We start from the raw sequence: 25,856 nt of genomic DNA on the forward strand, positions 1-25,856 counted from the left end.
CATAAAACACTGGATCTGGAAGTTTCATTTGCAAGGGAGGGTCTTTAAAAATTGGAAAATACTGCTTTAAGCAAAGTTGAACTATTTTCGGTTGGTTTTGTTACATTATGCTTTACCGCAGGACTTCTCAGAACCTCTAATGGGCTAATGAGCATGGTTAATCCATAAGAAAGGGCCATCAAGGGCAGGGTTTTCCAAATTATTTGATGAGTGAATCCTCCCCTGGGTCTCCTGCAGCATCTCCCGGAACTATTTTAGGAAATGCAAGTGTGAGTTCATTTTATCATTTCCCCAGGTATCTAGCCCATTCCAAGCCCCAGATATTTAGTCATGTCCTTCAGAGAGAAAAGAATCAGAAAGAAGTCTCCAATGTCTTTCCCTGGTGGAAGGAAAGGTTAAGGCAACACACCCGTGCGACAGATAAGCCTCCAGATCTCATTGGCTTCACACAATAGTTGCTCATTTTTCCTCAAGCAACAGTCCCATGCAGGCAGAATCACCCAGGAAGCCTTGAAAACCACTAGTTCTGGCCCCGCACCCAGAAGTGCTGATTTGATTGTTCTGGATGAGGGCCGGACATTGGGGGATTCCTTCTAAACTCCTCCAGGACCCTAAACCAGGATTGAGACGCACTGAACCAAGGGATGGTAAGAACTTCCTCATCTGGCATCTTCCGGTCAGACCACTGGGTTAGCCTCTGAAGGGCCTGTCTGTATTGGAAGTTTCTTAGATTATTGAGCCATATAATATAATGTTATTTCCAAAACTCAAAGAGAGAAGGACTGCAGAGAGAGAAGAATTATTTAACCAAAACTAGTGTCTATAACTGCATGAGTCTCTCAGTTAACTCAGTGTCATGAAACACAGCCTCATATGCCTGACTTGTGGATAAGCCCAGACTTTATCCTTTCTGGTTCTGGGCCTGACATTTTTCCATCATGTCAATGAGACTGGAACACCACCTCTTAGCTATTTATGCATTAAATAATCATTGTTTCAGGCAGTAGAGGGGAGTGGTTCATAGTACTGACCCTGGGGCCACACAGTTTGAAAACTGGATGCCCACCTACTAGCTGTGTGACCTTAGAAAAGTTGCCTAACCTCTTTGCCTCAGTTTCCTTCTCTGTAAAATGGGGAAAATAACTATTTCACTAAGAGTTGTGAGGACGAAACAAGGTAATCCATGGAGAAGTCTAGAATAGTAACTAGCATACAGAATGTTTTCAACAAATGTTGACTGTTGCTATTTGTTTTTATTATTTTCAAATGCAGGTCTCTGCTCCAGGCTCTTAGAGATACCGAGAAGATGAAGGCCTCTCTCTGTCCTCAAGGAATTCACAATTGGGCCTGGGAGACAGATATACAGACAGATGGATTGTGACAGATGTGACTGGGCTTTCCTAGTATTACATGCAAAATGCTGGGAGGGTTTCCCAGGTGGTATTGGAGGGGCAGGACAGGAAGCCTTCCCCAAAGAGGTGGCATTTGACCTAGACCTTGAACGGTAAGATGAGACCTATACACTCAGTCATCTGTTAGGACGTGACATGGAAGAGAGGAAGGGAAGATCGAAATGCCCCCTGTTGGCAACTACAAAGAGACATGTTTTTGCAACAGAGTCTGGCAGCCGTGCCAAAGTGACGGCCACCACCCTCTCCCAAGTCAAAACCCTGAACTCCTGCAGCATTCCCCCTGTGGGATCGTTCCTGTTTATGGGGACTCCCACAAATACTGCTTGGCACCAAGATTGGGACTTTGCATTCGGAGAGAGGGGCCTGCAGTTTTCCATGGTGTGGCTGGATACGTGTCCGTGGGGCTGTGGGTCCAGGAGCAGCCAGGACCAGAAGCGGGATGGGCAGAGCCCTGGGAGGTGGGAGCTCGTTCTTGGGAGTTGCACGAGGCACAAAAATTCCAGAGCATGTCTCCGCCTCAGCCCCTTCAGGATATCCTGTCATTCAACCAAGACATATATAGAGTCGAGAGTGGCCAATTTCACCACGACCCCTGAATTGGCCATTTTTCCTGTCTCGAGGCAGTTCTCACATATCATCTGCTTCAATCCAGGAAAAAGAGGGGGAAGGATTTGAAAGCAAACACTGAAATGAAAGAGAATTCGCTAGGAGTTCATCAGACTAGGTTAGAATAGCTGAATAGTTCCGACAGGTGCCTGGAGCCAGAAGGAGCAAATATTTTCTCACTATGCTACAGAAGTTCATGCTTTTTCTTCTTGGATTGGTGGTACAAAATTTCTGCTCCCCGCCTGAAACTACAGAGCAGGTAAGATGAGACTCGCATTTTTGTTGTTGTTGTTGTTATGTTCACGGTATGTTAAAAACCTTTCTGCTTTCCTCTGTTGTGATGGGTAAAGGGTACTCTCTGGACTTCATAAAATAAAGAGAAAGGCTGCAGTGAATAGGATCCTAATGGTCGTGAACCATCTTTCCAAAGGCGAGCTCACCCAGTTGGTTCTATTCCTATGCCAAACCCCGTTGTTAGGAACTCTGTCGCTCGTGCTAAGGTTCCTCTTTCCATTGCAGATGTTGGTATCCCCCTGGGGCAGGGGGGTTTCTTTTGTGTTAATAATTCACTGTGAATACCTCCCATTGCATCATTTTGAATATAGAAAATAACCACGGCTGAAGACAGATGAGCAGACAGATGTTCTAGGGAATTGTAGGTGATGTCTGGTTGAGAAACAGTGTTACAGAGTGCATCGGGAACTCATCCCTTCTAGCTTCCACAGAGTTGTAGTAGAAGTACCCAAAGGGGTGTCTGGGTGGCTCAGTTGGTTAAGTGTTCAACTTCGGCTCAGGTCATGATGTCACAGTTTGTGGGTTGGAGCTCCATACCGAGCTCTATGCTGACAGCTCAGAGCCTGGAGCCTGCTTCGGATTCTGTGTCTCCCTCTCCCCTGCTCACACTTTGTGTCTCTCTCTCAAAAATAAATAAAACATGAAAAAAGAAAAAGAGGGGTGCCTGGGTGGCTCAGTCGGTTAAGCTCCCAACTTCAGCTCGGGTCATGATCTCACGGTTTGTGGATTCGAGCCCCGTGTCAGGCTCTGTACTGACAGCTCAAGAGCCTGGAACCTGCTTTGGATTCTGTGATTCCCTGTCTCTCTGCCCTGCCCCTGCTCACGCTCTTGCTCTCTCTCTCTCTCTCAAAAATAAACATTAAAAAAATTTTAAAAAAAGAAAGAAAGAAAGAACGAAAAAGAAGTACCCAGGGTGGTAGGGTCAGCATCTCTCGTGAAACCCACCAGAACACCAACATCTCAAGCAGGCTCACGTGAGCTGTCTTTTTTTTTTTTTTAACAACATTTATTTATTTTTGAGAGAGAGAGAGCATGAACAGGGGAGGGTCAGAGAAAGAGGGAGACACAGAATCTGAAACAGGCTCCAGGCTCTGAGCGGTCAGCACAGAGCCCGACGTGGGGCTCGAACCCACAGACCGCGAGATCATGACCTGGGCCGAAGTCGGATGCTTAACCGACTGAGCCACCCAGGCGCCCCTCACATGAGCTGTCTTAATAGAGCAAGTTGGGTATCAGATGTGCAGCTAGGTCAGCCGAAACGAGGGGTAGGAACAAGGCAATCTGAGTGATTTATTTAAAATGCATTTCCCCAGGCATGATTTCTATTCATCATAAAACTTAAACATGATTCTGCATCTGAGCCAGGCAAATATTTATCCCTACAGACTCGACGCCAGTTGGATGTCCTCTGATAATGCTTTTCACGAAAATGCTGGAAGCTAGCATAACGGTTTCATGCTCCAGCTTAGAGGTTTGAGAGTGGTGAGTTTGAACCGTGGCTCTCATATGTTTGTTTATCAACTATGTCTGAGGACCAGTCACTGGGCTCCACAGCCTACTAGTGGTCCAAGCCTGAGCAGGTTAATTCATCTCTCTGAACTGCAGTTCCTCCCCTGACAGTGCTCCACAAACAGCCAGAATCATCATCTTCATTGTCATCATCACCATCAGCAGCATCGAGTGCTTGCTTAAGTGCAGAAATCAGGCCTTGACCAGGGTTTAAAGCTGAGTTTGCTTTTCAGAGGAGACTGTATAAGAGACCAAATAAGCCATTCCATTTGAAAAAGACAACTTGAAAGTCAAGAGATTTCTTGAAAAGCAAGTATTAAACCTGACCTTTTGAGAAAGAAAAGAAAAAGTAATGTCCTTCCATCCGCTTATCTAAGTGGGAAAACCTAATACAAAGAAAAGCCGGTTTTAACAGATGTAGAGGCTTCATGACCATTAAAGGGAGTTGATTCAAACTCTAGCTAAGGGTGGCTTTTACTATTATTCCATAAAGAATATTCCAGGGCTATTTTGGTTCATAATGATCATCAAATGAAAGCTGCCCATAAAAACAGATTTTATTTTTCTATGTGCCGTTGTATAGCATGCAGGGAAGAGGAATAAGCTAATCAAGGAATCAAAAGACCTAGGAATGCAAGCTGGTGCAGCCACTCTGGAAAACAGTATGGAGGTTCCTCAAAAAACTAAAAATAGAACTACTCTACGACCCAGCAATTGCACTACTAGGCATTTATCCACGGGATACGGGTGTGCTGTTTCAAAGGGACACATGCATCCCCATGTTCATAGCAGCACTATCAAAAATAGCCAAAGTATGGAAAGAGCCCAAATGTCCATAGATGGATGAATGGATAAAGAACATGTGGTACATATATACAATGGAGTAATACTCATCAATCAAAAAGAATGAAATCTTGCCATTTGCAACTACGTGGATAGAACTGGAGGGTATTATGCTAAGTGAAATTAGTCTGTCAGAGAAAGACAAAAATCATATGACTTCACTCACATGAGGACTTTAAGAGACAAAACAGATGAACATAAGGGAAGGGAAACAAAAATAATATAAAAACAGGGAGGGGGACCAAACAGAAGAGACTCATAAATATGGAGAACAAACAGAGGGTTACTGGAGGGGGTGTGGGAGGGGGGATGGGCTAAATGGGTAAGGGGCACTAAGGAATCTACTACTCCTGAAATCATTGTTTCACTATATGCTAACTAATTTGGATGTAAGTTTTAAAAAATAAAAAATTAAATTAAAAAAAAAAGGAATCAAAAGACCAAAAGCTTACAGTGTGGCCTTGGCAAGTCACAGAACCTCCCCTCACCTCAGTTTTCTCCCCCCTAGAATGGGGATGATGATACCTCCCTGTTTATCTTCAGCATAGTCAAGATCAAATTAGATGATGCTCTTGGAAGTACTTATAACCATAAATTTCTCTGTAAAAATAAGACTTCTTCTTATGCAGCCTTTATATATTTCAGTAAACTTAGAAGTAGTTATGACATTCTCACCACCCCTACCTAGTGCTGGCCTGTGTGCTATTTGTGGATGAGAGTAAGTAAGAAGTAAGAGACAGGGTCCCCTCCCACAGGGGTTTTTAAATGGAAAACAAAGACAACAAAATGTGTTCCACTGGCCAACCACATGAAGAGAAGAAGTTGAGAAAAGGAAGAGAGATGGGGGTGGTTTTGTGGAAATAGTGTCTTAAGCAGGGGCTTGAAAGATGAAGTTTGGGGAGCCAAGAGGAGGAGGAAGCACATTTCTATCCAAAGAGACAGTAAGCAAAACACAGAGGTGGGGACAGAGAAGCGTTACGGGAACTAGCATTTACTGCCTAAAATATTCCAGATACTGGGCCAGGCAATTTGCACATAACATTTAAAGGTCTCCGTAACCTGGAGAGTGATTATTTGCACTTCCCCATCACAGAGGATGGCAAAGGGTGAAGAATTCGTTCAAGACTGTACACTTAGCAAGATACAGAGCTTGATTCCAATCTTAGGTTTTTTGACTCCCACATTTTGTCTCTCTTCATTGTATGAAACTGCTTCTTCTTAAACTTGATGGGAAATGAAGGAGATTAGAGAGAGGGGACCAAATCTATTTGGGAGAACCACCACCAACATCTTGGACAATGAGAGATCCTGAAGACAGGGCCAACATGGGTCTGCATCATTCATACTAGCAGTTGATTCGCTACTGCTTAATGTTGCTAAGTGACTGTTTCTAGTGGGTCTGTTGTATTTCCTACAACGCATTCAATCAACAAATATTTTACTAAGCACTACTATGTACCAGGCACTGTTCTATGTGCTTGGGAAATATTCAAGGACCAAACAGAAAAAGATCACTGCCTGTTGGAGCCCATAGTCTAGCTGAATTCTAATCAAAATGTTGCAAACACCTTTGGAGCAGGAACTATATGCTTCGTAGCATTTAGCACCCAGACTAGACTATTGCTGTAGAATCAATGCTGAAAGAATATTCTTGAGACCTGTTGATCTATGACCAATTGACCCTAAATAACCACTTTAAAATTTTTCCCATTTGGAAAGTGTACTCTATATTTCAGGATTCCCAATTGGGTAAGTGTATGTAATGAAGTTACCTTGCTTTATTGGATTCCACACTTTAGATCAAGGACAGCAAACAGGTGGTACAAGCAGCCTCGTTCATCACCTACAGCCATGGCAGACATTGCTTGTTGATCCCAACACTCTTTCTACATAAGGTTGAAAGCAACCAGCCAGTCATTACCAATCAACCTGTTGCCATCCCTGTCATTCCACGGACATGAATCCAATGGGGAAGATTGGCCAACCAAGGTTCTGCTAATGGGACTTGATTTTTTTTTATGTCTTCACAGGCAAAAAGGTGTGATAAGACATCTCTGCTTACAATTAGGACTGAGTGCCGATCCTGCTTGCTCAACTTAGAAATTAATTGCCCAGATGGTTACACAAAGGTTACCAATGGCTCCGTAGGGGTTCGAGATTGCAGGTACTCATGAGAAAATAAATGTACTCAAGTCTTGAAATTTAAGGGATTGTGAATCTAATGGAAACTTCCCATCTCAAACACTACAAAGCATTTCTGTGATTTTCCCTTACTTTAGGATTACATTCAATCCAAACTCACAACTTACAACCTTGCATCTAAAAAATATATTTTTGATTCACATTTCCATACAAAATTGACTATATTGCATTGCACACAAACATTTTCCCCTCATCGTGCCCTTCTTTATTTTAAAAATCTGGGTTTTGTTTCATTTGGAAAGTTTCTAGTCAGAACATGGACTGAAAAGCCATGGATCCGGCAGTCATCTTATTAGCCAGCTATGGATCCTGATACTAATTAGAACCTAACGAGAGAAGACAAAGGAGTTACAGCTTCATACATTTTCTGTGAGCATTGCATTGCTGAAATCCTCTAATGATTCAAAACTCTCATAATTCAAGGCTAATCCTTGCAAAGGAAGACGAGCAGTTTCACTTACTGGCTAATGCAAGCAGCCACACAGCTCAAGTGTCAACACAATGTTCAGTATACTAAGTCTACTGATTTAGACATTAGACATCTCTCAATGAGCTCATTCCTAATTCAGGGATGAAGGATCAGTACTATTTCTTATTTTGTATAAAATGGAAACTTAATACTGTTATATTACGCTATTTTAAATTCATGTTCACTTAATATGACCACGATATATTCTATGACCAAAATCATCAATTTTAATAAAAGCTTTCTGGGGCACCTGGGTGGCTCAGTTGATTGAGCATCCAACTCCTGATTCGGCTCAGGTCATGATTACAGAGTCATGAGATCGAGCCCTGGGTTGGGCTCCACACTGAGCATGGCACCTGCTTAGATTCTCTCTCTCTGTCTCCCTCTACCTCTCTCCCCTGCTCTCCCTCTCGCTGTCTCTCTCAAAGTAAAAATTTTAAAAAAAGCTTCCCAAGACTAACTGACCTAGAATTAGCAAGCATACGCAACAGGTGACCATTCAGGTACCAAAATGGTCACACATTTTGACCAGATTCTCTTAGGAAGTATATAAAGATTTAGGATTCGAGGTTAAAATTATACGATGGCTTTATTGAAGAACTCTTTGTATTGGCAACTTTTTTTCATGGCCCAGGTGGGCACTTGGTTATGTCCTCCCCACCCTACCATCCCCCCTCCAACACACACACACACACACACACACACACACAGGATAAGATTATTATACTCGTGCTCTCTGTTGCAGAATTGAAGACTTTGATCGGTCATTCATTTATGCTGAAATGAACCCAAGATTGGCCCCTGAGGGGATGTTTCATTCTGCCCTTGGCTCTTCCTCTTCCCATCTTTGCGAAGAGATGCCCCTGCCATCTCTTCTCAAGCTTCCAGAGGAATTGTCAACTCTGTCTCCATCTTGACGGCCCATAAAGCCAGTAACTCAGGGACTAGATTAGAAGTACAACCTGAAACTCACCTGCACACTATTCTTAATAGCCCAGTTGAAAGAAATGATATTCCTGAAGAATCGTCTCTAGATACACTAAAGTCAAATCCTGGAATAAGCCATCCATGCAGAGATTCCATCAAAATAGACAATGGTGGTTAGCCTCCATAGAATTGCTATTCCAGATCTGTACCTCAGATGGTATAAAAACTGTTCTAAGAAATTCATCATTACATCTCCCTTGAGGATATTGTGACATATATTGCCCACTACACTACACCACCTCTCACAGAAATGTTTACATATAGAGTCCCTGCAAAAGACATTCTCATCCTAGGCAGTTTGATCCAGAGATCCTGTGCATCCCAGAACCTACGATCTTTTCCTTCTTGTATTAGCTGCGACAAGTGTGACGTCCACCGGTAACATGTACCCAGAGCCTAACACTATTTCCTTTATCTACCAGCCCCACTTCTGACATCATTTCACCTTTATTTTCGTTGTGCTCTGATATTTCACCTTTATTTTCATTGTCATCCATTTTATACAATTAAAGGTAAATCATGATTAAGTTTTATTCTCCCTAGACAGCAAAATTCTGTTCAATCTATGTTTTTTAACATATAGGCAAGTGTAAAGAAAGACCTAAATAAAAATATAGGAAAATCCCACTGCCCAGAGTTAACTGAATTGTTCTGATCATGGGTTTATGTCTTCTCCTTCCTCTCTAAGGTACACCTTTGAAATCAGGAAGTATTCGCTGTCTCTCCCTGGATGCCGCCATATCTGTAGGAAGGACTATGTCCAACCTCAGTGCTGTCCAGGCCATTGGGGCCCAGACTGCATGGGTAAGTGGCACAGCACTTTTCTTGGACTTTGATACTTGATTTTCAATGTCCCATTTCACAGAAAATTGAAAGGAAGGAAGTCTGATAAAAGGAGAGTGTCAGCACCTTTTTTAGAAAATTCCATCTCAGTCTATATGTAGAAAATCTTTCTTGCCCTGTCAGCTTTTACAAAGAAATCTGCTTTCCTCCAGTTAGAGATCTCTCTTTAAGAGAATTCCCTTACAAGTCAGAAAAAGGGACAATTGAAAGGATATCCATTTTTATAAAAAAGATAACTGATCATAGAGAGGATGTAAGAATTCTGGGCTACTATAACCCCAAGTACAATTTTCTTTAAGGTGAGATTTTATTATAGCATCTCAAAGAATGTAGTTATTGTTTGACAACAGAAATAATAGTTAAATCTACTAAAACTTTAATCTTAATATGGAATCAAACTCTATAAGGACCAGTTCCACTGTAAGAAAAACTACTAGCCAAATCTGAGCCAATGGTATAGTTAGACTCCTGTGGTCAAGCATAACATTTGTGAGCTAAAATTGAACTTCTATCATGATTAAGGATGTTAACACTCAAGTAGTAACTAGGTCCTTGCTAGGATAGGCAAATTATGAAAAATCTCTTTTTTTTCCCTTGGATAGTAAAAAATCAGGCATTTTAATTCATGCATTTACCATTTTTCCCCATTTTTCAGCGTAATGAAACATCTCCTTAAGAATCCACTTAAGGAGAGGGGCGCCAAGAAGGCTCAGTCGGTTAAGCGTCTGACTCTTGGTTTCAGCTCAGGTCATGATCTCATCGTTTGTGAGTTTGAGCCCTGCATCAGGCTCTCTGCTGACAGCATGGAGCCTGCTTGGGATTCTCTCTTTCTCTCTCTGTCTTTTCCCTGCTCACATTCTCTCTCTCTTTCTCTCTCTCAAAATAAATAAACTTTAAAAAAAAGAATCCATTTAAGGAGAGAGACTAGTTCTCTTTTGCTTTTCTTTTTTTCTGACTAAAATAATACAAGCAAATTGCACACAGCTTGCAAAGTTTAGAAAGGTATAGAGAAAGAACAAAATAGCAAAATAGAAACTTCTTTCTGTCACATATAGGAAACCCTAAACGGTTTAGCTCATTTCCCTGGTCTTTTTTGTCCCCATGTGGCTTCTAAACAGTCGAGCCCTTCTTGCCTGATGTTGACACTGCTTTTTTTTTTTTTTTAAGTTCATTTAGTTATCTTGAGAGAGAGCAAGCGAGCAGGGTGGGACCAGGGGAGCAGAGAAAGAGGGAGAGAGAGAGAATCCTAAGCAGGCTCTGCACTGTCAGTATGAGGAACCTGATGTGGGGCTGGAACTCACGAACCATAAGATCATGACCTGAGCTGAAATCAAGAGCCAGATACTTAACCAATTGAGCCACCCAGGTTCCCCTTACACTGTTGTTGTTGTTTAAACTAATGATAAAATGAATAATAACTTCCATTTATTCAACATTTCTGACATTAAGCACCAGAGAGGTATCAGCCTGTATTACCTCCTTTAATTCTTAAAACACATCTTTGAGTTGGACATTTTTATCTCCATTTCGCCTGTGAGGAATCAGAGATTTAAAGATGATATCTTACCAATTTCTTTTGGCCTGATCAATGATAAAGCAAGTTCAAGTTCAGGGCTGCCTGTCACCAAAGCCTGCTGTCTTTCTACTCTGCCCCATTGCTGGAACAGAGCTTATTAAAAAAGAAAGAAAGGAAAGGGAGATCCTCCAAATGTGTTTCTAACTTCCCTCTTGATTGGTAGGTCCCTTTAGCCCTCCCAGTCAATGACTGGGTTATGCTCCTTATCCTGGAAAGGCCAAGGTTGGGGTTCAGGAAATCCTGGCCTTCTCTCTATTGACTGTTCTGTCGGGTTCACACCAGCATGGGGGCACTGCGTGATCGTGTGTTACAACAGAGTCAAGTGATTAACCCACCCTTCCAGATTTCAAGACCTTTTTTAGCTCCAGATGTGATCACGCTCACATTCAGTTCTTAGAGACATCCTGATATGATACAAAAACTTTTAGGTCGATTTTTCTCTTTCTAACCCACAAAAACTAATCTGATGCTGTTATTGAACAGACCCCCTGTAGACAAGGCTTTGCCCAGGATACAGCAACCAAAGTCAGCATGTGCAACAGAAGGAATGGCAATGTGCAACAGAACAGAACAGAAAGAATGTCCCCCACAGCCAGGGGGACAAAAAGACACTAGTCCTGCTCCCACGTTTTGGCTTGAATCCAGTTCTGTCACTGGGCGAGTTAATTGCTGCCATGCCAAATGGGGGTACAAAGTCCTACTCTACAAACCTGTAGTAATATTAAAATATTAATGTAGATGAGAGTGCTTGACAGAGGGACACAAAGAAGGCACTTTAATAATGTTTTATAAATAAATGAATGAGCAACAGTCAAAACAGACTGTTACTGAAATGAAAGCCAAATAAAGTGGCATTCTTTCTTTGAGCCCTTCTTAAACAGCAGGTAACTCCTAAATGTGAGCAGGCAAACGGGATCCAAAATCTTCAGTGGGCTTCATGCCGTCACAATGTGCCAGGCGCGAATGGGGCAAGGCTCCTGCCTGCCATTGAGTGTGCGCGGTTCCTTGAGGGGTCACACATTTCCTTCTGCTGCGTCTTGAGGTCCGAGAAGCAAAGGATGTGAAAAGCAGGGACCGGACAGATGGTCATTCTTCTATCCTCTTGTTGGAGCAAAAGGACACTTCCCTTTATCTGCATCTTCCAAACATACCAAATGTCTCCAAAGGCTTCCTTCCTTTAGTTCAGGAAAGAGATAAATGTTCTACTTGGCTGTATATTTCACCTCTCACATTCTGTGGTGATGACAAGTGAGATCTTGCCTATCGCTCGACATTTCCGCAAGGATAAGGCCATTTCAGAGCTGCTGACGTGTGCCCATACATCTTTTTGAGGAAGCCCAAGCCCTGGAATGGCCTTCTTTCCAAGGCAATCATGGCATCCAGTTCCTTTTCAAAGCATGAACAAATACATTCACTCTGGATACCTCTGGGTTACTTCTAAAACTGTTTTAAGAGTGCCTTATTCCAACTAGAAAATAACGCTTGTTTCAATTCTGAAAAATCATAAAACACAAAAAAGCACAATGAGAAAAAATTACTCATCGTCTGCTGAAATTAAGAATAAGGCATGAATTCTCACTTGGGGGGGAAAAAAGATATGTCATCCTGACATAAGGAAGTTGTTTCTACCCAGATTTAACTTGCTTCTCCCTCATTAAAACTTGTACTGCTCTATCAGATCAGCACATAGAAGTCTTTATTCTATAGCACAAAAACATATTTTTAATGTTGAAACAATCACATTTCAACAACCAATATCCTACTTGAGAGGAAATAGATTTTTTTTTATTGGAACATCCCAGTTCTTTTTATTCCACCATGAACATTAACTGATTTGGGCAACAACTCAAAGTAATGGAAAAAGAATGCAGGCAAAAGGGTTACACAGAAGTTGGACCGTGGCCAAAACAACCTGATTACTTCAAAGGGAAATGGTCTTGATTCTTCTTTTTGAGGGCAGCGTCATCAAATTCTGCACATGCATTTTTTCTTCTGCTGTATTATTTGTGTTTCCAGATCTCTTTCTTTCCTGTTCTATGTTTCTTGCCATTCACTGCACAGGTTGTAAATAACGGACTTCTACATATTTGAAACCAGTCTTCTAGGCACACTCCTTTCGGCTTTGAGTAAGAAATAAAGCTGCGTTCACACGAGGAACCTATTTCACATCAGTTTCCCAGGGAGACAATTTCAGCCAGAGCTATAAGTGGTGCATATTCTCTGCCTGAACACTGTGAGCCAAGCTTTTAAACAAAGGTGGTCACGTGACGAAGTAGGCATTTCTGGTGTTCATTGGGAGAGAAAATTACAGGGAGGACTTTGGCCAAGATCTTGCTGCCCAGGAAGTTTATTATCTTCCTTTAAAGAAACAGAACTGCTGATGATTTGCTGACAGCTTATAACAGGTGAGCCTCCTGCGTGAGGAAAGTCCCAACACAAGAGACCACCAGAGTATCTAGTAACCAACAGGAAATGTGATAATGACCTAAAAGAGTTTTATCAGCTATTTGAGCCTCACAGTGCATCAGAAATGTGCTCTTATAGCACATCCTGTAATATCTTTTCAACTATGGTTGCTGAGAACATCAATGTTATCATCTTTCTTCATAATGGGGACCTGAGGTGGTTGAAACTGATTTGAGAAACAGGAATAAAGTTGACGCTTTGGCCTTAACATTTTTATTTAAAAACTGAACAAGTCATTTCATAAATTTTGAACTTAAACCGTTCAGCTTAGGATATAAAGTGCACACCCTTTGTACTCCCACCCTCCGGCTATCTTTTTCCCAAAGTTCCCTCCGGGGTTGGCCAACTCATAAAAATCAAGCATTTATTGAGCACCGACTATATGCTGCACATAATCGCATATATAATAGATAGGTCTAGTCCCTACCCCCAAGGAGCTCACAGGTTAATATAAGAAAGAGACACAAAAGCAGACGAGGAGAATCAGTCATACCTGAGAGCCCCACAGAGGACCTGGGGATTGGGAAGAGCTTTGCAGTTTGCCCGAAGGCAGCCAGCTGGTAAGTGCAAAGGGCATGTCTCATGGGAGAGACCCAGCTCTAACCCGCTACTCTCCCCTGTTTCCCCAAATGACTGCTGGTTTTGCCAAGTCAACTGCTGGGAAAGCTGCTTGCCTCTCTCTAGCCTTCTCCTAGAAAACTTGCTTCCACCATTAGCCAGATGCCTGTCGCTGCCTGGAGTCGATGCCATGACCCCTGGGCTCCCTCTCGTTCTAACCTTTAACTGAGAGGACATGTGGTTTTACAGTAAGATGGCTCACAGACCCCAAAGTCGGATCGGCCTCTGGTCCCAGCATGCCCCATACTCTTGTTCTGGGACCTTGCAAGTTCCTTACTCTCTCTGTAGGGCTATCAGATTCGGTAAACGACAATGGAGGACACCCAGTTAAAATAATTACAGAGAAATAACATACATGCATAGTGTTTGGAACATACTTATTCTAAAAAATTATTCATTGTTTTATCTGCAATTCAAATTTAACTGGCATCCTATATTTTATCTGGTAAACCCTTCCTTCGGCCTTAGTTTTCTCATCTACAAAATGGAAATAATGATGCCAATACGGCTACCTCCAAAGTCGTGCTGAGGATTAGGTGAGCTCATACATACATAGGACTTAGGATGCGCCTGAAAGATGGCAGGTGTTCAGAATATGCTAGTTACCATGTCTGTCTTTTGTGGTTCTCAGATCACTGGCTGGCCTCTTTATTCCAGTGGATGTGTCTTGGTTAGATTTTTTATTCTAAGGTACTGATCTTGTACACTCTGGCTTCGTGGTTCAGGACTCGAAATCTTGAGTCAGGCCTGACTGCAATGCCCATTCCAGCACTTACCAATCATGTGATTTGTGGCAAGTTACCTACCTCTCTGGGCCTCAGTTTTCTTATCTATCACCTGAAGATAATGATGATGATAATGATGTCAACAGCATCCATGCCTTCCTCAGTTGTGAGAATGAGACAGTGCATGTTAGCGACAGTAAATGCTCAATGAATTCTGTCCATCTGTTGTCAGGCTGATAACTCACAGTGCTGGCAGCCTGGTTGAAGATGTTTCTGTGTATCCCAGTTTTTATGTAGCTTATGGCCCTTAGGTCTATTATTTTTCTTCCCACCATTGTCTGCCCTTCTGTGGACTCTATGGGCCACTCTGATACCTCAGGCCAAACCAAAGGCCTGCTCTTCGGAAATGTGGGGAGAGGAGCCTGGGTGGCTCAGTCATTAAGCGTCGGACTCTCGGTTTCAGCTCAGGTCATGATCTCGAGATTTGTGAGTTCAAGCCCCACATCCCAGAGCCCGCTTGGGATTCTCTCTCTCCCTCCCTCTCTGCCCCTCCCCTGTGTGTGTTCTCTCTGTCTCTCTCTGTCTCAAAATAAATAAATAAACTTAAAAATTTTCAAAAACAAAAAGAAATGTGGGGAAGGTAAACATCAGTCTGCGTGAGCTGCTATAAAAGAATACCATTACAACAGACATTTATTTCCCACTGTTCTGGGGGCTGGGAAGTCCAAGATCAAGAGGTTACAGGGTGCCTAGGTGTCTCAGTTGGTTGAGCGTCCAACTCTTCATTTCAGCTCAGGTCATGATCCCAGGGTCATGGGATCAAGCCCTGCATTGGGCTCTGTGCTGATCGTGGAGCCTGCTTAAGATTCTCTCTCTCTCTTTTTCTGTCTCTCTCCCTCTTCCTCTGTCCCTCTCCCCCTCTTTCACTTTCTCTCTCTCTCTCTCAAATAAAAAAATTAAAATTAAAAAGAAAATTAAAAAAACAAGATGCTACAGATTTGGTTCCGGGTGAAGCTCTTCTGTCCCCATGAGGCAGAGAAAGAAAGTGCTCTGGTCCCTCTTTCCCTTCTTATAAGGACACTAATCCCTTCATGGAGTCCCCACCCTCATGATCTCATCTAAACCTAATGACCTCCCCAAAGCCCCACCTCCAAGTGCCATCCTGTTGGAGTTTAGGACTTTAGCATATGAATTTGGGCTGGCACAGACATTCAGTCCATAACTGTAAGGATTCACCTTGGCCTTTAGCCCATGGATCACAAGCCACTGGAGACAGGGTTGGGCCAGGATGATATACCTGCTAAGAGAAAGCCTTCCCTCCTCTGCAGAATATGTGATGTTGAAGATCAGGAAGATTTCAAGGAGACAGCAAATTAATACTCAACCAGTAGATGCCTTCACCCACAGGCAGACACCCAATGGGACCTGAATAAAGTGAGCTGCTCATCTCAATGAGAAGTATGTGTTGAGACACCTCTTTAGAAATAAGTCTAGAGCACTGAAGCTGGCCTCACCAGCCCCTTCCTGCCCATGGCAACAGGAATGAAGGCCCCTTTTCTGTTCAGGCTAAATCTCATTTCACTTTCTTGTGAAAACACAAACAGAAAACATTAACAGCCTTGAAAATAATTGTAGGCATTCACTGAATCTTGATTACTTAATTAAATGAATGGTTTGTAAACACATTTAGACCACGGAAAATAATTTTAAGCCGTCCACATAGAGAAGCACAATTCTGAGCCTTTAAAGTCAGAGCTCAGTGGGAATTGCCATCTCCAAGTCTGACAGCCGTGTGACCTCATTAACGGTCCTGACTGAGGCCCTACCTCGCTTCCACATCCTCTTAGGTAAAATGGCTATCGTTAACACTTCGTGGGGTGAAATGCCAAGGGCACTACATGTGATGTAATTGTATACCTTGGCATGTCATCCAAGGCTTAGACTGCTAACAATAACAATGAAAAGAACAGCACAGAAAGGAGACAAAACCAAGTCAAGTTGGTCTTTTTAAGACTGACATCTGGCCTATGAAGGTGTTCAGTAACAGTCTGCCAAATGGTGATGTGGCCCTGAAGAAATGCTTCCTGAACATCCTTGTTCCAGAACTATACTGAAGTATTCAGATGAAAAGGTTCAGAGATCAAAGGTAGAAAACTGAAGGACTTTAACCATGTGTTCAAGAGTAGCCCTTTCCAATTCTACTGTCTTCCCCTGTTTTCCTTTCTGGTGAGTCTAATCATAGAAAAGGACATCTCTAAGGACTAAACAGAAGTCAGGTTTCATTGTTTATTTACGGGGACATTGACTACATTTTCTAAACCTAGCATTAGGGCACATGATGAGCTAATGGATTGTTCTCTCTCTTTTTTTTTTTTTTTTTGAAGTTTATTTATTTATTTTGAGAGAGACAGAGACAGTGCGAGTGGGGAGGGGCAGAGAGGGAAGGAGACAGAGAATCCCAAGCAGGCTCCATGCTGCCAGCGTAGAGCCCAATGCAAGGCTTGAACTCAAACCCTGGAGATCTTGACCTGAGCTGAAACCAAGAGTCAGACGCTTAACTGACTGAGCCACGCAGGTGCCCCGTGTTCTCTTTTTTTTTTTTAATTAAAAAAAATTTTTTTTTAATTTACATGCAAAGTAGTTAGCATATAGTGAAACAATGATTTCAGGAGTAGATTCCTTAGTGCCCCTTATCCATTTAGCCCATCCCCCCTCCCAAAAACCCCTCCAGTAACCCTCAGTTTGTTCTCCATATTTATGAGTCTCTTATGTTTTGTTCCCCTCCCTGTTTTCATACTATGTTTGTTTCCCTTCCCTTATGTTCATCTGTTTTGTCTCTTAAAGTCCTCATATGAGTGAAGTCATATGATTTTTGTCTTTCTCTGACTAATTTCACTTAGCATAATACCCTCCAATTCCATCCACGTAGTTGCAAATGGCAAGATTTCATTCTTTTTGATTGCTGAGTAATACTCCATTGTAATTCCATTGTATATATATACCACATGTTTTTTATCCATTCATCCATTGATGGACATTTGGGCTCTTTCCATACTTTGGCTATTTTTGATAGTGCTGCTATAAACGTGGGGGTGCATGTGTCCCTTCAAAACAGCACACCTGTATCCCTTGGATAAATGCCTACTAGTGCAATTGCTGGGTCGTAGGGTAGCTCTATTTTTAGTTTTTTGAGGAACCTCCATACTGTTTTCCAGAGTGGCTGCACCAGCTTGCATTCCCACCAACAATGCAAAAGAGATCCTCTTTGTCCACATCCTCGCGAACATCTATTGTTTCCCGAGTTGGTAGTGTTAGCCATTCTGACAGATGTGAGGCGGTATCTCATTGTGCTTTTGATCTGTATTTCCCTGATGATGGGTGATGTTGAGCATTTTTTCATGTGTCGGTTGGCCTTCTGGATGTCTTCTTTGGAGAAGTGTCTATTCATGTCTTTTGTCCACTTCTTCACTGGATTATTTGTTTTCTGGGTGTTGATTTTGATAAGTTCTTTATAGATTTTGGATACTAACCCTTTATCTGATATGTCATTTGCAAATATCTTCTCCCATTCTGTCGGTTGCCTTTTAGTTTTGCTGATTGTTTCCTTCACTGTGCAGAAGCTTTTTATTTTGATGAGGTCCCAGTAGTTCAGTTTTGCTTTTGTTTCCCTTGCCTCTGGACATGTGTTGGGTAAGAAGTTGCAGCGGCCAAGATCAAAGAGGTTTTTGCTTGTTTTCTCCTTGAGGATTTTGATGGTTTCCTGTCTAACATTTAGGTCTTTCATCCATTTTGAGTTTATTTTTGTGTCTGGTGTAAGAAAGTGGTCCAGGTTCATTCTTTTGCATGTCGCTGTCCAGTTTTCCCAGCACCACTTGCTGAAGAGACTGTCTTTATTCCAATGGATATTCTTTCCTGCTTTGTCAAAGATTAGTTGCCCATACATTTGTGGGTCCATTTCTGGGTTCTCTATTCTGTTCCATTGATCTGAGTGTCTATTCTTGTGCCAGTACCATACTGTCTTGATGATTACAGCTTTGTAGTATAGCTTGAGGTCTGTGATTGTGATGCCTCCTGCTTTGGTTTTCTTTATCAAGATTGCTTTGGCTATTCAGGGTCTTTTCTGGCTCCATACACATTTTAAGATTATTTGCTCTAGCTCTGTGAAGAATGCTGGCATTATTTTGATAGGGATTGCATTGAATATGTAGATTGCTTTGGGTAGGATTGACATTTTTAACAATATTTGTTCTTCCTATCCAGGAGCATGGAATCTTTTTCCATTGTGTGTGTGTGTGTGTGTGTGTGTGTGTGTGTGTCTTCTCCAATTTCTTTCATCAGCTTTCCATAGTTTCCAGTGTATAGATTTTTCACCTCTTTGGTTAGATTTATTCCTAGGTTTTTAATGGGTTTTGGTGCAACTGTAAATGGGATCGATTCCTTGATTTCTCTTTCGTTGCTTCATTGTTGGTGTATAGGATTTCTAAATGCAACTGATTTCTGTGTGTTGATTTTATATACTGCAGCTTTGCTGAATACCTGAATCAATTCTAGCAGTTTTTTGGTGGAATCTCTTGGGTTTGCCATATAGAGTATCATGTCATCACCAAAGAGTGAAAGTTTGACCTCCTGCTGGCCGATTTGGATGCCTTTTATTTCTTTGTGTTGTCTGATTGCAGAGGCTAAGACTTCCAATACTATGTTGAATAACAGTGGCGAGAGTGGACATCCCTGTCTTGCTCCTGGCCTTAGGGGAAAAGCTCTCAGTTTTTCCCCATTGAGGATGATATTAGCGTTGGGTCATTCATATATGGCTTTTGTGATCTTGAGGTATGATCTTTCTATCCCTACTTTCTTGAGGGCTTTTATCAAGAAAGGGTGCTGTATTTTGTCAAATGCTTTTTCTGCCTCTATTGAGAGGATCATATGGTTCTTGTCATTTCTTTTACTGATGTGATGAATCACGTGAATTGTTTTGTGGATATTGAACCAGCCCTGCATCCCAGGTATAAATCCCACTTGGTCGTGGTGAATAATTTTTTTAACGTATTGTTGGATCTGGTTGGCTAATATCTTGTTGAGGATTTTTGCATCCATGTTCATTATGGAAATTGGTCTATAGTTCTCCTTTTTAGTGGGGTCTCTGTCTGGTTTTGGAATCAGGGTAAGGCTGGCTTCATAGAAGGAGTTTGGAAGTTTTCCTTCCATTTCTATTTTTTTGGAACAGCTTCAAGAAATAGGTGTTAACTCTTCCTTAAATGTGTGGCAGAATTCCCCTGGAAAGCCATCTGGCCCTGGACTCTTGTTTTTTGGGAGATTTTTGATTACTAATTTGATTTCCTTACTGGTTATGGATCTGTTCAAATTTTCTATTTCTTCCTGTTTCAGTTTTGGTAGTGTATATATTTCTAGGAATTTGTCCATTTCTTCCAGATTGCTCATTTTATTGGCATCTAATTGCTCATAATATTCTCTTATTGTTGTTTTTATTTCTGCTGTGTTGGTTGTGATTTCTCCTCTTTTATTCTTGATTTTACTCATTTGGGTCCTTTCCTTTTTCTTCTTGATCAAACTGGCTAGTGGTTTATCAATTGTGTTAATTCTTTCAAAGAACCAGCTTCTGGTTTCATTGATCTGTTCTACTGTTTTTTTTGTTGTTGTTATTGTTTTCTATATCATTAATTTCTGCTCTAATCTTCATTATTTCCTGTCTTCTGCTGGTTTTAGGTTTTATTTGCTGTTCTTTTTCCGGCTCCTTAAGGCATAAGGTTAGGTTGTGTATCTGAGACCTTTCTTTCTTCTTTAGGAAGGCCCAGATTGCTATATACTTTCCTCTTATGACCACCTTTGCGGCGTCCCAGAGGTTTTGTGTTGTGGTGTTACATTTTCATTGGCTTCCATATACTTTTTAATTTCCTCTTTAACTTCTTGATTGGCCCATCCATTCTTTAGTAGGATGTTCTTCAGTCTCCAAGTATTTGTTATTTTTCCAATTTTTTTCTTGTGGTTGATTTACAGTTTCATAGCGTTGTGGTCTGAAAATATGCACGGTATGATCGCGATCTTTTTGTACTTACTTAGGGCTGATTTGTGTCCCAGTATATGGTCTATTCTGGAGAACATTCCATGTGCACTGGAGAAGAATGTATATTCTGATGCTTTAGGATGAAAAGTTCTGAATATATCTGTTAAGTCCACCTGGTCCAGTGTGTCATTAAAAGCCATTGTTTCCTTGTTCATTTTTGATTAGATGATCTGTCCTTTTCTGTGCGTGGGGTGTTGAAGTCTCCTACTATTATGGTATTACTATCAATGAGTTTATTTATGTTTGTGATTAATTGATTTATATATTTGGGTGCTTCCCTATTTGGCACATAAATGTTTACAATTGTTAGGTCTTCTTGGTGGATAGACCCCTTGATTATGATATAATGCCCTTTTGCATCTCTTGATACAGTCTATTTTAAAGTCTAGATTGTCTGATATAAGTATGGCTACTCCGGCTTTCTTTTGTTGACCATTAGCATGATAGATGGTTCTCCACCCCCTTATTTTCAATCTGAAGGTGTCTTTATGTTTAAAGTGGGTCTCTTGTAAACAGCTGATAGATGGATCTTGTTTTCTTATCCATTCTGTTACCCTATTTCTTTTGATTGGAGCATTGACTCCATTGACATTTAGAGTGAGTACTGAAAGATATGAATTTATTGCCATTATGATGCTTGTAAAGTTGGAGTTACTGATGGTGTTCTCTGGTTCTTTCTAATCTTTGTTACTTTTGGTATTTATACGTGTGTGTGTGTGTGTGTGTGTGTGTGTGTGTGTGTGTGTGAGATGTATGTATATATTCATCTTTTCTCCCCTCAGAGAGTCCCCCTTAAAATTTCTTGCAGGGCTGGTTTAGTGGTCACAAACTCCTTTAATTTGTGTTTGTCTGGGAAACTTTTTATCTCTCCTTCTATTTTGAATGACAGCCTTGCTGGATAAAGAATTCTTGGCTGCATATTTTTCTGATTCAGCACCCTGAATATATCCCGCCACTCCTTTCCGGCCTGCCAAGTTTCTGTGGATAGGTCTGCTGCAAACCTGATCTGTCTTCCCTTGTAGGTTAGGGACTGTTTTTCCCTTGTTGCTTTCATGATTCTCTCCTTGCCTGAGTATTTTGTGAATTTGACTATGATACGCCTTGTTGATGGTCTGTTTTTGTTGAATCCAATGGGGGTCCTCTGTGCTTCCTGGATTTTGATGTCTGTGTCTTTCCCCAGGTTAGGAAAGTTTTCCACTATGATTTGCTCACATAACCCTTCTACCCCTATTTCTCTCTCTTCCTCCTCTGGGACTCCTATGATTCTGATATTGTTCCTTTTTAATGAATCACTGATTTCTCTAATTTCTTAAATTGTGCTCTTTTGCCTTAATCCCCCTCTTTTTTCTGCTTCATTATTATCTATAAGTTTGTCCTCTATATTGCTGATTCTCTGTTCTGCCTCCTTCATCCTTGCTGCCGCTGCATCCATCCGTGATTGCATCTCAGTTATAGCATTTTTAATTTCATTATGGCTATTTTTTACTTCTTTTATCTCTGCAGGAAGGGATTGTAATCTATTTTCGACTCCATCTAGTATTCTTATTATCGTGATTCTAAATTCTGGTTCAGACATCTTGCTTGTATCTGTGTTGGTTAAATCCCTGGCTGTCATTTTTTCGTGCTCTTTTTTTGAGGGGTGAATTACATTGTTTTGTCATTTTGAAGGGAGAGAAGGAATTAATTAGGTAGGAAAATTGAAATTAAAAAATTAAACACACACACACACACACAAATAGAATAGATGATGCTAGATCCTAGGTGTGTTTTGGTCTGGGTGTTGAAAGTGGTTTGACAGATTAGAGAAAAAAAGGGGGAAAGAAAAAAAAAGGAAATCATTTGAGAATTTGAAAAAGTGAATACACTGAAGTAGACTAAAATGAGATGATGGGAGTAAAATAGAATTTGAAAAAAAAATTATACAAAGGTAAAGAATATAGTAGAAAAAATTAAAGAAAAATATTTTTAATAAAAATTAAAAATAAAAATTAATTTTTTCTCTTTCTGTATTCAAGAAAAAGAAACAAAAAAGAGAAAAAAGGAAATTGTTTGAAAATTTGAAAAAGTAAATACGCTGATGTAGACTAAAATAAATGATGGAAATAAAATAGAATTTGAAAAAATTTACACAAACAAAAAATATGGGGAAAAAATTAAAGACAAATATTTTTAATAAAAATTGATAAATAAAAATGAATTTTTTCTTTCTGTACTCAAGAAAAGTAGTGTAAAAGAGAAAAAGAAAGAAAGAAAATTGAATAGATGGACTTGCTAACAAATTGAGATAGGACTGAAATTACTTCGTTTTCCCCTTGAAGTCAGACTATGTAGCTCTTTATAGTTCATAAACTAAGTAGGCAGTGAGACTTGTATTCTTGAAGAAGGAGGTTGGCCCTGTTGGGCGGGGCTAAGTGTAACAGCTCCGTTCTCCAGTAGATGGCGCTGCTAGCACACTGGGGTGGATTATTGCGGCGCTCGGAGGTGCCTAGGAGCATGCGCGGGAGTAGTGAAAAATGGCGCCACCCAGCCACCCAGTCTGTTCTCCCCGATCAGCAATCACGCACCCGTCCTCTGTCTTCAGCTTTCGTCCACTTCCCACTCCTTCACTGTCCGTGACCAAGCCCCAGGCAGTACCTCTCTCCCGAGTTTTGTCTCAGATGCGGCTGTTTTCCCCGGGCCCCTTACTTCCGAAGGACTGCGGCTTTGACCGGTCCCGCCCCTCTGCGAGAGGGTCTCACCGAGCAATGGCTGAATGAGCAATGGCCGAATGTCGGCTGCACCCAGGAATGCTTGCCGGACCCTGCTGCTGCCGGTGCCCCGAGACTGCGGCCAGGTGCCAGCCCACCCCAGAAAAATTTCGCGAGATAATGTCGCAGCAGCTTTTCAGGGATTATGTTAAATCACAACACCAGGCTTCACCCTTAACGACCTTGTTCCGGCACCAGCGAATGTGGCCGTTCTCTGGGGTCTGCTGGCACCAGGTGGCTTCAACAATCTCTACCAAATGTCCTTCCAGCAGTGGAACCGCTTTTCCCCACGTGGCCCGAGAACCTCCCGGACCCCACTCTGCTCCTGGGGATTCGCCCTTCCCACCAGAGCACCGCCAGGTATGGAGCTGCGGAGTTGCAGCCTTCGCGCTCCCCTTGTTCACAGTCTTAATGGAATTTGAACCCTCTCCTTTCTCCCTTTTTAGTTTAGTCCCTGCGGCTGTTTCCCATTTTCCACTTTCTCTCTAGATGCTTTTGGGGAGGGGTACTTTTCCCATATTCTCCCTCCCGTCTCCACCTGCAAAAGCACCTCTCTTCCCACGGCTTCTTGCTCCCCAAGTTCACCTCTCCGCGCCACGTACCTGCTGAATTCTGTGGTTCAGGTTGTGCAGATTGTTGTGTTAATCCTCCAATCAGTTTTCTAGGTGTGTAGGATGGTTTAGTGTTGGTCTGGCTGTATTTCATGGATGCGAGACACAAAAAAAACTTCCCTGCTGTTCTGCCATCTTGGCTCCTCCCCTCTTTTATTCTTAATTTATAACTTTCATACAGTAAAACCCACCCTTTTCAGTATGCAGTTATAGGAATTCTGACAGACCTAGTTTGTATAAAACCACCACAATTAACCTAGAGAAGCTATTCAATTCCCCCCAAATTCCCTTTGCTATCCAGTCCCCCCACCCCTCATCCCCCAAGTCCTGGCAAATACTAATTTGTTTCCTGTGCCTGTAATTTTACCTTCGTGTCATACAATTGGAATGATACAGTGTGTGCCTTTTGAGTCTGGCTTCTTTCACTTAGCATAATGCATCAAGGTTTGTCTGTGTTGCTGTCCGTGTCCGTAGTTCATTCTTTTCTAATGCTTCATAGGCTGTCGTGACCTGGCTGCAGCCAGTCAATCCATTCACCAGCTGGGAGACATTTGGGTTTGTTTCCAGTCTGGTGCAACTAAGAATAAAGCCGCCATTGTGCGCATGCTCGCACAGGTTTTTATAATAACCTAAGTTTCCATTTCACCTGGCAAAATACCCAGAAGTGGGAGTCCTGGTTGTACGATCAATGCATGTTTCACTTGGTAAGAAACCGCCCGGCTGTTTTCCAATGTGTGTGTATCATTTTGTCATTCCTACCAACGTGTGAGACTTCCATTTTTTAGCGTCCTTGCTAGCAGTGGATAGAATCAGATTTTTGAAAAGCTTTTGCCATTGTGTGAAGCGGCATTTCATATTTTAATCTGCATCTTTTCATATGCGTATTTGGTACTCATCTATCTTTCAAGTTGTTTGCTTTCTTGATTATTGAGAGTTCCTTAAATGTCTGAGATACAAATCCTTCATGTAATACGTGATTTGTAAATATTTCTTTGCAGTCTGTAGCTTGTCTTTTTTCTCTCCTAACACTAAGTTTTGATGAGCAAATGTTCTTAATTTTGGTGAGGTCAAATATATCAATTTTTCTTTTATAGATAGTGTCTTTTGTATCATATTTAGAAATCCTTGCCTAACCTAATATCACAAATATTTTCTTTCATCTTTTCTTCTGGAAGCTTTATAATTTTAGGAATTATGTTTAGGTGTATCATCCATGCAAGTTCATCTTTGTATATGATTTGAGGTACGGATCAAGTTTCGGTTTCTTACATATAAATACCTAATAATTCCAGCATTGTTTCTTGAAAAAACTGTCCTCTCCTCATCGGATTGCCTTTGGACTGTTGTAGAAAAAGCTGACCATCTCTGTATGGGTCTATTTCTGGACTCTCTATTCTGTTCCGGTGATCTGCGTGTACATCCCTTTGCCATACCACGCCATCAAGATTACCATATCATCACACTAAGTAATGAAATCAGGTAGTATAAGTCTTCCAACTTGGTCATTTTCAAAATCGTCTTGGTCATTCTAGCTTCTTTGTTTTTCCAGGTAAAATTTAGAATCATTTTGTGGCTATCTACCAAAAAGCCCTGCTAGAATTTTAACTGGAATTACATTGAATCTATAGGTCAGTTTACAGAGAAGGGACTTTTTAAAGTATTGAATCTTTTAAACTATAACCACACTGTATTTCTCCATTTACTTAAGACTTCTTTTATTTTGTTAGTGTTTTATCAATTCATCAATTTTATCCATTTATTTTGTTATTTGTTAGTTTCTTATTGATATTAGCTTGCAGATTTTGCACAATTTTTATTATGTTCATACCTAAGTTCTTCTTGGTTTTTGGTACTATTTTTAACGGT

At 41.3% G+C, this 25,856-nt stretch overlaps 1 protein-coding gene across 1 annotated transcript in view; it reads left to right on the top strand.

Moving 5' to 3' along the window:
- The first annotated feature begins 2,199 nt into the window (after window positions 1-2,199).
- Window positions 2,200-25,856, top strand: part of STAB2 (stabilin 2) — a 163,632-nt gene continuing 139,975 nt past the window's right edge. Inside the window, exons 1-3 of the mRNA XM_042993052.1 lie at window positions 2,200-2,277; window positions 6,695-6,828; window positions 9,011-9,126. Of these exons, the coding sequence (XP_042848986.1) occupies window positions 2,200-2,277; window positions 6,695-6,828; window positions 9,011-9,126 (328 nt within the window). The remainder of the gene's footprint in view (window positions 2,278-6,694; window positions 6,829-9,010; window positions 9,127-25,856) is intronic.

This window comes from Panthera tigris, chromosome B4 (assembly GCF_018350195.1).
Source record: "Panthera tigris isolate Pti1 chromosome B4, P.tigris_Pti1_mat1.1, whole genome shotgun sequence".
Classification (NCBI taxonomy): domain Eukaryota; kingdom Metazoa; phylum Chordata; class Mammalia; order Carnivora; family Felidae; genus Panthera; species Panthera tigris.